This window comes from Barbatula barbatula (genome assembly GCF_947034865.1).
Source record: "Barbatula barbatula genome assembly, chromosome: 5".
NCBI classification, from domain to species: domain Eukaryota; kingdom Metazoa; phylum Chordata; class Actinopteri; order Cypriniformes; family Nemacheilidae; genus Barbatula; species Barbatula barbatula.
The window spans coordinates 20,054,473-20,066,860 of record NC_136769.1 but is presented as its reverse complement, the minus strand read 5'-3'; the positions used below and the strand labels follow the sequence as shown (position 1 = coordinate 20,066,860).

Below are 12,388 nucleotides of genomic sequence, written 5' to 3'. Positions count from 1 at the left end.
TCGGAATCGACTCCAAATAATTCAGAATCGAACAGATCTAGGGACATAGCAAACAGAGACACAACACACACACACACACACAATCTGACACTTATGACAGGATCCTGTCACTTTCACTAAGAACTTTTGTCAACACTTCGCCCTTTTATGTCTGAATTGATATGTAGGCTACATATAGTTGCTTATATAGGATACTTTTATTTTATATTGTACAGAATGTTTATATTTCATTTTCCTGCTTTGGCAATGTAAAATATATTCATCATGCCAACAAAGCTTTTTTGAATCTTGAATCTTGAAACAGAGAAACTGATGATTGTCGTTGAAAAAGTGTATAACAGTTCACTTCCAGGTCGGCGGGTGGCGCTGTTGGCCAATGTGTTTCCACCAGCGCCTCATTCGAACTTGAAAGAAGAAGACATGGAGTCACGACTTGTCATAAACAGTTCGAGGTGAAGATGTTTTTAATATCAAACATGCTAACAAGTAAGATATTATGGTGTACATCTATGTGCCCTCGTCGCATGCAGTGGCTGTTGTTGAGATGAATGGAAATATATGTGTCAACTCTCCCTTATTACTTCGTTTTGCATCGCCTATCACGAATATTTGACGACGTAACATAATAACATGGCAATTTATTTTAGTGCTTTGAATTCGGCCATTCGCCCCTTCTTGATATTTTTATAACATGCTTAATATTAACTGACATTTGAAATGATTTTGACAGGTTGTCAATGCATGTTTCACGTCTTTTTCATGTTTCCTTAATGTGTTATTGTAGAGGTTTCTGCAATATATGGCCTTTATTGTTTCTACCAATTATTTTTTATATTCAATTTGATGGTACGATAATCGTACGAGTATGTTTGGAATGATGTCACAATACACCACTGTCATGTTTTTAACATTGTTTGCTGTTTTGCCAGCCTGATTTAGTGTCGAGATGGAAATCATGGCTGTGAATCTGTCTGCCACATCACCGTCCACGTCCACGCTGCCTCCACCGCCCTGTGTGGAGGACTCCGGTTTCCCTCTCTCGTCTCTGGACAGTGAAGACTATGTGTTTGTGGAGGCTCGGCATCCCAACAAAGTGTTGGAAGGCTTGAACAGCTTACGGCTCAATAACGCCTTCTGTGACGTGACTCTGTGCTGTGGAGGGCAGGAGTTTCCTAGTCACCGCATTGTTCTGGCCTCTTTCAGCTCTTACTTTCAGGTAATATTGCTCTTTAACCATCAGCATACTTGGAGTACATTTTTTACCCGTGGTCTTCCTCTGCTGGTGCAGGCCATGTTCTCCACCGACCTGATGGAGTCACGGCAGGAGCGGGTGGCCATCAACGGTGTGGAGCCGCAGATGATCGGCATGCTGGTGAGCTATGCCTACACGGCAGAGGTGGTGATCTCCAAGGCCAATGTTCAGGCGCTGCTGGCGGCTGCTAATCTGCTGGACGTGATGGCGGTACGGGAGGCCTGCTGCAGGTTCATGGAGCGTCAGATGGATGAAATGAACTGCGTGGGCATTCACTGTTTCGCCGAGGTACACTCGTGCAGACAGCTGGAGCGACGCAGCATGGAATACATCCAACAGCACTTTAGCATCGTCTGCAAACAGGTGAAAACAACCACAGGAGATCATCTTGATGAATAGTGTTGCTAAATCTGACCAAAATCTCATATACTATTAAGGTTTATTGTATATCACTTTAATTGTAAACATTATGGTCAGCGTTGGTAAACATCATACACTTTGTATTTAAATGATTTTTTCGCTGTTATAAAATTATTCCTATTTTTAATGACTCTCTAATAACATTGTTTTAAAAGTAGGCTATATGCATTACTAATTAATATAGACTTTTTATAGAAAACTGTCACCACAATAAAACATAAATAAAACGATTTCACAGGTGGATCTCATTCATACATTTTAGTACAATATGTTTTATTATTGCTTTTACTAATCGTACGTTTTTTTGTAGGATTCACATCGTACAAATTCACATGAATGAATTAGCCACCTTGTAAAATAGTGACAAAATCAGTTTGTTAAATCTATATCAACGTGTCCATGTGAACAATAGAATTGAATGTCTTTTTAATTCTCTTCCATTTTAAATCATTTTTGATAGGTCGATTTTTGTATGAATTTCACGAAAGTGAAGTCATGTCAAATCATTTATGCCTCAAATTGGCACATTGTTGTTATTATAAACACAAAGCATCATTCTTTATTTTGCAAGGACAGTGTGTAATTCAAATGTGAAGTGCGATATTACACTGCATTGCTTATTTGTCTCCTGTTTCCTATTCAGGAGGAGTTTCTTTCACTTTGTGCCGATAAACTGACTGAGATCATTTCCAGTGACCATCTGAATGTGCCAAAAGAGGAAACTGTGTTTGAGGCGTCCATGCTATGGCTGGAGAAGAACTCTTCATGCAGACAGAGCTTTGAAAAGGTCCAGTATAAAGCCATGTTTTCAATGTAATCTGTTAGTTTATCCACTTGCTTTTTGTCTGCATGTGACCCGAACACTGACAACTAATACCTGAACATGAGAGTCGCTATGTTTTTGATGGTTGACAGACTAGAAAACCTGCACAAATTGAATCTTAGGTCTGATAGGGATGGTGGTCTACGCTGAATGATGTTTCAGAGTTTGAGCGGTGTATCACGGTAAGCTGTGAGAACCACAAGTCTCAGTGGAGCGGGTGGGTCCTCTCACATGTCGGCAGAGATTTTCTGCAATTGTGTTTGGCACGTGTAAGTCTGAAAGGTCACATGCTCCACACACGAGCTCTGATTCTGGAGAGAATAGTCACTTTACACAGCTGCTGTGTAATGTTATTTAAAGACTACGCCTCAGTTACAGCTCTTGATAAAAGTTCACTGTGTGTGTCATGGAAATGTACTGGGGATTTCCAGAAGAAGGGTGGGCAATAAATGTCCCTGTGACCCATTAAAGAGATCTCAATCTATTTTGAGGGACATTGGACACAAAACCACCAAGACATTTCTCAAAATATCTTCTTTTGTGTTTCACAGAGTCATACAGGTTATGTACGGCATGAGGGTGAATAAATAATAAGATAACTGCAAAAGCTTTCAAATTGTTATGGAATACAATACTAAGAACGTACTGTCAGAAAATACAACATATAGTGAAGAATAGTACTTGCATGGCCACTTCATGAGTTTATTCCTGACACATGCCTTGATAAAATGCCGTACGTTTCTCCAGAACGAAAGTGTAATGATGAATAAATACATTGATACATAATGACAGAGGTTGTGATGTTTTAGGTTCTCGAGCACATCAGGTTGCCTCTCATCAGTCCATACTACATCCATGATGTCATCGAGACTCTGGGTGTGGTGAAGGAATCGCTCAAGTGCCAAAAGCTCATCTCTGAAGCCAAGGATTATTTACTGCTGCAGGACCGCCGAGGAGAGCTGCACAGCCCCCGAGCACGACCCCGACGCTCAACAGGTAACAGAGTTTCAAGTTCAATTATAACAACAGCATGTAGGGCTTATTTTTTAAGTATTTGTTAGAGGTCCAATGTGTCATTTGTTTGGAGGATCTACTGACAGAAATACCAATGGTAAATGTTTACAAATCTTAATGTCAACATTCATAAAATAAAAATTAAATACAAAGGTAATTAAATGTAAAGTAAAGCTACTTAAGTTTTAAGTTTTGCTTACAAGAAGTTTAAAAAAACGGACCGATAATGCATGCATTTATCAGAATTATTAATAATTTATTGGAATAGATTTGCATTTATTGTTATTAGACCTTCAGAGTCTGTAATCATCCGGTGGTTGGTGTTTGTTTGTCTGCCTCAGGAACAGCGGAGGTGATCGTGACGGTCGGTGGAGAGGATGATAAGGTTGTGTTACGCAGTGTGGAGAGTTTTGATCCTCTCACCAGCCAGTGGAAGAGTCTGGCCTGCCTGCCCTTCGCTGTCAGCAAGCACGGCTTAGTCGTGTCAGGTGAGTACATGAAAGGTAACTGTACAACAGTGGATTGATAATAGAATGCTGTTTGGTGGTTGCTCTCAATGGGTGGCTGATTAATTAAGTATCGAGAGTATGCATGTGACATCACAGCATCCGAAGGTGAAGCAAGTCACACCCACTGAGTGGCAGAAAGACTGAATGCAGCAGTGTTTACGGTTATCTGTAGTTTATTTAGAACAGGAGAACGTTCTTGTGCCATTGATTGTACAAACATATCAGGTGTTTCTTTTTCTAGACTGCTTAAAGACAGAAAAAATAGTTTTTTGAATCGCTCAGCTCAGTTAAAACACTAAACGTGTAGAATATTTTGTGTTTAATAGTGTTTTTCCCCCGACGTTGAAATAAAAATCAGGAAACGCAATTCTTGTCCTGATGTTGTTTCACTGTGAATGTGTTCAGGCTCTGTGCTGTATTTAGCTGGAGGAGAGTTTCCAGACGGTTCTGCCAGCAGAGAGATGTGGCGGTATGACCCGTGTTTTGATTCCTGGTTAGAGATGGCACCCATGAATGTGGCTCGGTCAGAATTGGGTGAGGACCAGGACTTTAATACTGAGGATTTAAATAAAAAAAATGTGTTTAATTGTCTAGACAGCAGGTTGTAGTTCACTCAATAATTGAAGTCTGATATTAAATTCATGGATGCATGAAAACTCGAGGGCAAGGTTCAAAACGAGGTTCATCTTTTTTTTTTAGGGTTGGTGATGTTGGATGGATATGTGTTTGCTGTGGGTGGCTGGGAGGGTCGTTCTCGTCTCGATTCAGTAGAGTGTTATGATCCTCACACAAACACGTGGCAGTTTATGGAATCGGTCAAGATGGCAGTCACCAGTCCGGCTGTGGTGGCGCTTGATGGCTTACTTTATGTGACAGGTATTGTGTTAATTCCACAAGAAGCCATTGATTTGATTTGATACATGTTTTATATAGATGGGCTCAAAATATCAGACCTTGAGTGAAAGTCAATGTTTGTGTTTAGTAGTAAAATGTCTCTTCTCGAAAATAGGGGGTGCCGTTTTAGAAGATGGTGATGGCACAGATCTAGCACAAGTGTACAACCCTAAAATGTCTGTGTGGACAGAGGTGGCACCCATGCAGATTGCTCGCTCTGGATCTGCAGCCTGTACCTTGAAGGGCAAGATTTACGTCATAGGTGAACATTTTTCATTGTTTATTAAATAGCTCAGTTTTGTTTACTGTAGAATAACAAATTGTAAACCTCTGACACTTCGCTTCCGTTCAGGCGGCTGGCACGCTTCCACTGAAAACACAGATAAGGTGGAGTGCTATGACCCAAAGACTAACAAGTGGACCATGTGTGCTCCCATGAAGGAGAGACGCTATCGACCCGGCGTGGCCGTGGTGGATGGAAAGATATACGTTTTAGGAGGAGAAGAGGGATGGGATAGGTGAGAGAGTCTTTATTCTGACATTCAAATTTGGCCGAACTGAACATCTTGTCATATCATCTCATCACATTTACAAACCTGAATACACAAAAACAAAATGTGTTGTTCCAACGTTCCTATGCTCCTACGTGCAATTCTTAAATGTTATAAGATGAAAATATGTGAAAACGTTTTTCTTAAAAAAACATTTCTTTGGCTCTAATGCATTTAACTTTAGTCATTTATCAGACACGTTTTTTCTAAAGCGACTTACAAATGAGATAGAAGTCTAAGATCGGTTAGGTGCTGACCGAAGAGATTTGTTTTCAGCCGATTCTTAAAGATGGCTACAGAATCTGCTGATCTTGTAGCAGCGGGCAGATCATTGCACAAATGTGGAACAGATCCGGAGAAGGTACGTGAGAGTGATTTTTTTTGGCAGATAGCTCCAGTAGGATAAGTACAGATGAGTTAGCGGCGGCGGCTCTTGCCAGTCTCAGGGCTTCAATGACCAAGAGCAGCGCAGCCTCTGTGAAATGACCGCTCTTGACACCTTTTGGTTGCTGTCCAGGAGGTTGTTCTGAGTGAGAGAGGAGGAGACCGGTGTGTAGTTATCTACAGTTATCTGCAGTGCAGGATTAAGAGTGGGTATCTTCAGTAGAGGGGTAATTCGGGCCTCTTTGAAGACTGTGGGAAATGTACCAGTGGTGAAAGACAAGTTGATAATGTGGTTCAGAGCAGGAACAACCAATGGAGACATGCAGAGTTTACTCAGCGGAGAAAAAAGAGAGGAGAGGCTGAGAGACAGAGGTCAGTAGGATCTTTAGATTTGCGCCACTTTCTCTTAGCAGATCTGAGCGTGGAGCGATGCTAACAGAGAACATCAGATAACAAGGGGGCAGAAGGAGATGCACAGGCTGGTCTAGTGGTAAGAGGGCATAAGCTGTCTGAGCAGGATGTTAATTTGGATCAAAGAGTGTCGGTGGCGCATTATTAGTATAATAATGAACCTACTCCTGAGGTTACAATAAGAGTATCTGTTCATAAACCTGTATTATGGCTAGTTATTATGGCTCAAATCCATACAAACCAACTGCAGTTTGATTGATATTAATTGAAGTGCACAATAACAAAAAATGAATTTTGAAAACATTTAGGAATTTTTGGAACTAAACTCGTCATATGAATAAAGCTATGACTATAGACTTGGAAAATATCAAACATTAGTAAAATATTAGAAAAAATATTAAATGTTATTTTAAATAAATATTTTAAAAATGATAAAAGAAAAAAAAGAGACATTAACTGTGCTGGTGATATGACAACAATTTTTTATATAGATAAGAAAATAAAAATAATACCGTTAAAGGAACAGTAAACACAAAAATTAAAATTCTGTCAACATTTACTCGCCTTTATAAATGTCTTTGTTCTGATGAAAACAAAGAAAATACGGAAGATACGGCTTTAAATGTCCTCACAGCCTTATACACGCTCATTACCTATGTGTCTCTGCATCTGAATGAACTGATTTCCCTCGCAGGTATCATGACACTATAGAGCGGTACTGTGAGGAATCAGACAGCTGGGAGATTGTCGGTGAGATGCCCACCAGTCGCAGCTGGCTCAGCTGTGTGTCACTGCAGCTGAAGAAGGACACTCACGCGGACATCTGTCCTGGCACGGCATCCGAGACCGAGTTTCCTGTGGACTGAGAGTATCCGGGCACCACCTGCACTGTAACCAGATGGGACAGAAGGCCCGGGGCAGCTTTCAGGTGCCCGGCTAGATGCCGTTTATTTAAGGCAGTGGTCCAATCCAGTCACTGGAGGGTCTTAAGAAAAAAAACCTGTGTCATAAGCTGTTCTTCAGTCCGTCCCACAGCGGTAGTGTGAGACTGGACGGATTGCTTGATCTGTGGTCATTGTGTGTGTGTCGGCAGTACGTGACGGCGTGTACACAGTATGAGTTTAAAGTGATGTCAAAGTGGCCTGCAGGGTTACATGCCCACAGAATCATGATTGTGAATGTGCTTTGGTTCCTGAAAGTGTTGTAGTTAATCATTTTGTACTTATTAGACGTTTTTGTTGTGCATAGCTTCGTGTTACTGACACGCACAAAAAAAAACCCACGCTGATATTTGTTGACCGCCATTCTTTAAAACGCTATGTATGTTAATGTATGGCACAAGCATACCATTTATGTTACAGGTGTAACATCGTCTCTAGATCGCATTAGAATGAACAAAGCTGTCTACACTGGACACCTCACTGCAAGTTTTGAGACACTGCAGAGATGCATTCTTCTCACTTCCTGACCTTGCTCGTGTAATTATATAAAAAGCGTCCAGTTATCGTTTGGAATTGAAGTGTTACGTTGGCTCTTTATTTAAATTTGGTGTACGTGTTTCACATTTTGACTGTCCAATCACGAAAGCAGTGTTTAAGTGAAAATAAAAATCTTTCATTGTCTATTAACTCGAACCTCATTTCAATGTCATTCTTCTGCTAAACACAAAAAGGTATTTTGAAGAATGTATGTAAACAAACACCATTTACTCTCGTTTGTATGAATACAACACCACACTAAACATCTTTTTATGTTTCACAGAAGAATTGTATATACAGTTTATACTGCATACACTGCAGAAATAGCTAATCTAAATGTAAAATGTTTCATAAAGTTTGAGTTCAACCAAAAATGAAAATTCTGTCATTCACTCACCCTCGTCATGTCAAACCTGTTTTAGTTTCTTTCTTCCGCAGAACACAAAATATATTTTGAAAAATGTTGTTGATCGAACAGTGATGGCAGCCATTCACTTGCATTGGTTTTGTGTTCATACAATAGTCGTTACACAACTGTTCAGTTAGCATGTTTGTGTTCTGCAGAAGAATGTCATAGAGGTTTGAAATGACAAGTGGGAGTGTATATGACTACAGAATTGTTGGGTGAACTATCCCTTTAAAGGCAAATATTTACGGTAAGAAATGTAGTTACTAATGCATACGGAGTATCTCTTTAATTGCAAGTGTGTAAATGATACAGAATGAATGATTAACTATTGTTTTAAATGAAAAAACAACAAAAATTACAAAAACAAAGAATGGTCTTGCTGTTTGTTAAATACACACATGCTCAAAAACAGCAGAATGAGTAACAACTAAACACTTGAAATCTTCAGAACGCTCAGGTTCAGCATATAGAGAAATATACTCATAGTTCATAATGTAAAGTTGTACTTTACAACTTAAAAACAAGCATGTGTCAATCATATCTCAGACGAGGAGTCTCTCAATGGCCATCTGCACAGACTGAATCTGGGGCTTGAGCTGAGAACCTTCCTTTATAGTGACAGATGTGGCAATGACGGGCCTGGAGACCCCGCATGCTCGACCCAAGGCCTGCTTGGAGCGCACGAACACGTACGGGACGTTCTTGTCCTCGCATAGCAGAGGCAGATGAAGGATGATCTCCAGAGGCTCAGCATCTGCAGCCATCACAATGAACTCTGAAATTCCACGGTTCAGAGTTTTGGTGGCTATAATACATTCAAACAAACAAGGTCAAAACAAGTCACTTTAACATTCAAACTTAAACCGCACATTTTTATAATTGCGAACAATGTCTTGAATAAAATTAAACCACAATATAAGAATAGTTCATTACCTTCATTGGCTCCTTTTCTCAATTGTTTGTAATTGGATGCCTGTTGCACAAGGTCCAATATGGTTTTGCTAAGTGTGGAATCAGCCAGAGGATAAGCTTTAGGATTCACGTCTGATTCAGCCTGGAAGAAAACAGAACACATCACACTGTGTGCAAGAATATATGGCTCACGTGTCCCCTTACCAAAAATGAACCATTGTTTAACTACACTAACACTAGTTTACAGTGATATACGTAGTACAATAAATAACCACAAATTTACAATTACTATGGTAACCAGTTCAACAACGTTTGAGGTAAACATTTACATGTATGATGGTTACATTTCCTGATGATTTTAACAGCTATGATTAGTTATTGTAACACAAACAATGAGTATCTAACATTAAATTAAATGTAGATTTGACATTGTGATGATGTGCGCGCTGTCGTTACGTTGCGCAACCTCGCGGTGATCACACGTGGGTAATCTGCCTACGCCACTAAACTTAAATAAAACACGATTGAAAATTTGATCGGAAAAATATACATTTAAAGTAAATAGTTTACGGTAAACGGGACATAAAGAAACATCGTTAATTTAGAGATTACAGATGTATATTGCACAGACGTTAGCTGTCGAGTTCAGCGCGAGTAAAGTTAGTGACCGAATGATCTGTAAGTTACCATTACTGCAAGTGGTGCTTCCGATCTCTGTAGAAATGTGAACCGTCCTCTCGGCGTGTGCTTCACGGAGGACAAAAAAAACTTTGTTTAAATGGTGAAAAACACGAAGATATGAGGAAAATATCTGAAAAACACTTTCGTGCGCTGAGCGATCAACGTGCGTATGGTACCAGACGGGAATGCTTGGGGCGCGCTGCGTTTTACGTCATCAAAAAGAGACGACCGATCGTTCCGTTGAATACTCTGGTTTTGCATACATCGCGAACACAAAATGACGTAATAATCAGTGTATATACCATACACTTCAGAAATAACAGTAGAATACCAAATCTGAATGTAAATGTATCTTAAAGTAATAGTTCAACCAGAAATGAACATCATTATTTACACCCTCTTGTCGTGTCAAACCCGTACAAGTTTATTTCTTTCGAAGAACAATTATTTTGAAAGATGTTGACCGAACAGCGATGGCAGCCATTCACATACATTGGATTTGTGTCCATACAATAGAAGTCAATGGCTGCAGACGTAAATTATGGGGTGAACTATGCCTTTAAAGTCATAGTTTAAGAAGCATATGTAGTTTAGATAGTAGTTAGATCTAAGACTAGAAACTGCAAATGTTTAGTCGTTACCAATTAGCCACGCCCACCAAAGAACGGGACGAGGGCGTATTTGTACGTTTTGGCTAGAAGGGATACAGCTACCTCCCATGAGCATGCGCACTTCAATACAGCATCATTTTTGTCACGCTGACAACAATTAATAAAAAAAAATGTATTGTAAGATTATGTTTAGGGTTGGGGTAGGTGTAGGCATTAGCTAATTTAATTTATTGTAATTTTATGGTGATATTTTGCGTCACTTCCGGCCGTAACTGTATCCTTTTTAGCCACAACACATAGTGAGGGAGGTTCACTTCCTTTAGGAAATCGTTCCCCTAGGTCCCAACTTGAGAGTGAAAGTAAATGTTTGTGTGATTGTGTACAGAATATAATTTTGTACTGTACAAAATGGTTAAATTCAGTAATATTTTGTCTTTTTATTAAGTATATACTCAATATAAATAAATGATATAGTACAAAATGATGTCTAATTCAATCAGAATGTCTATCAAATAACAACATAGTATACTTAAACTGCATTCAGCTGCATTTAAATCATCCACTGCACTGTAACTTCAATAACGTATCTACTGCACTGTAACTCTACTAACTACATCTACTCATTTATTGCACTGTAGCTTCAATAACTGAATAACTCATCTACTACACTGTAACCTTATTAACTGCATCTACTCATCTACTGCACTGTAACCTTATTAACTGCATCTACTCATCTACTGCACTGTAACCTTATTAACTGCATCTACTCATCTACTGCACAGTAAATTTATTAACTGCATCTACTCATCTACTGCACTGTGACTTTATTAACTGCATCTACTCATCTACTGCACTGTGACTTTATTAACTGCATCTACTCATCTACTGCACTGTAACTTTAATAACTGCATCTACTCATCTACTGCACTGTAACTTTATTAACTGCATCTACTCATCTACTGCACTGTAACTTTATTAACTGCATCTACTCATCTACTGCACTGTAACTTTATTAACTGCATCTACTCATCTACTGCACTGTAACCTTATTAACTGCATCTACTCATCTACTGCACAGTAAATTTATTAACTGCATCTACTCATCTACTGCACTGTGACTTTATTAACTGCATCTACTCATCTACTGCACTGTAACTTTATTAACTGCATCTACTCATCTACTGCACTGTAACTTTATTAACTGCATCTACTCATCTACTGCACTGTAACTTTATTAACTGCATCTACTCATCTACTGCACTGTAACTTTATTAACTGCATCTACTCATCTACTGCACTGTAACCTTATTAACTGCATCTACTCATCTACTGCACAGTAAATTTATTAACTGCATCTACTCATCTACTGCACTGTGACTTTATTAACTGCATCTACTCCTCTACTGCACTGTAACTTTATTAACTGCATCTACTCATCTACTGCACTGTAACTTTATTAACTGCATCTACTCATCTACTGCACTGTAACTTTATTAACTGCATCAACTCATCTACTGCACTGTGACTTTATTAACTGCATCTACTCATCTACTGCACTGTAACTTTAATAACTGCATTGACTCATCTACTGCACTGTAACTTTAATAACTGCATTGACTCATCTACTGCACTGTAACTTTATTAACTGCATCTACTCATCTACTGCACTGTAACTTTATTAACTGCATCTACTCATCTACTGCACTGTAACTTTATTAACTGCATCTACTCATCTACTGCACTGTAACTTTATTAACTGCATTGACTCATCTACTGCACTGTAACTTTAATAACTGCATTGACTCATCTACTGCACTGTAACTTTAATAACTGCATTGACTCATCTACTGCACTGTAACTTTATTAACTGCATCTACTCATCTACTGCACTGTAACTTTATTAACTGCATCTACTCATCTACTGCACTGTAACTTTATTAACTGCATCTACTCATCTACTGCACTGTAACTTTATTAACTGCATCTACTCATCTACTGCACTGTAACCTTATTAACTGCATCTACTCATCTACTGCACA

At 39.1% G+C, this 12,388-nt stretch overlaps 2 protein-coding genes across 9 annotated transcripts; one reads left to right on the top strand and one right to left on the bottom strand.

Annotated features, from left to right (window-relative positions):
- The first annotated feature begins 362 nt into the window (after window positions 1–362).
- Window positions 363–7,880, top strand: LOC306894107 (kelch-like protein 24). Of its 8 annotated transcripts, none has more exons than XM_079456375.1 (12): window positions 398–452; window positions 930–1,216; window positions 1,289–1,615; window positions 2,316–2,459; window positions 3,305–3,491; window positions 3,851–3,997; window positions 4,424–4,552; window positions 4,718–4,894; window positions 5,028–5,174; window positions 5,265–5,430; window positions 5,740–5,824; window positions 6,953–7,880. In XM_079456375.1, the coding sequence occupies exons 2-12, from the start codon at window positions 947–949 to the stop codon at window positions 6,959–6,961; spliced, it is 1,788 nt and encodes a 595-aa protein (XP_079312501.1). In that variant the 5' UTR covers window positions 398–452; window positions 930–946; the 3' UTR covers window positions 6,962–7,880. The 8 variants fall into 8 exon arrangements, with proteins under 8 accessions (XP_079312498.1, XP_079312497.1, XP_079312495.1 ...); XM_079456374.1 differs by having other exon boundaries at window positions 398–486; XM_079456372.1 differs by lacking the exon at window positions 5,740–5,824 and having other exon boundaries at window positions 363–452.
- A 536-nt stretch (window positions 7,881–8,416) lies between these two features.
- On the bottom strand, window positions 8,417–10,010 carry snu13a (SNU13 homolog, small nuclear ribonucleoprotein a (U4/U6.U5)). Its single transcript, XM_079456412.1, has 3 exons — window positions 9,745–10,010; window positions 9,079–9,199; window positions 8,417–8,950 (listed from the first exon to the last, which is right to left on the bottom strand). Exons 1-3 carry the CDS (start codon window positions 9,745–9,747, stop codon window positions 8,688–8,690), a joined length of 387 nt encoding a protein of 128 aa, XP_079312538.1. The 5' UTR covers window positions 9,748–10,010; the 3' UTR covers window positions 8,417–8,687.
- Window positions 10,011–12,388: the final 2,378 nt, after the last annotated feature.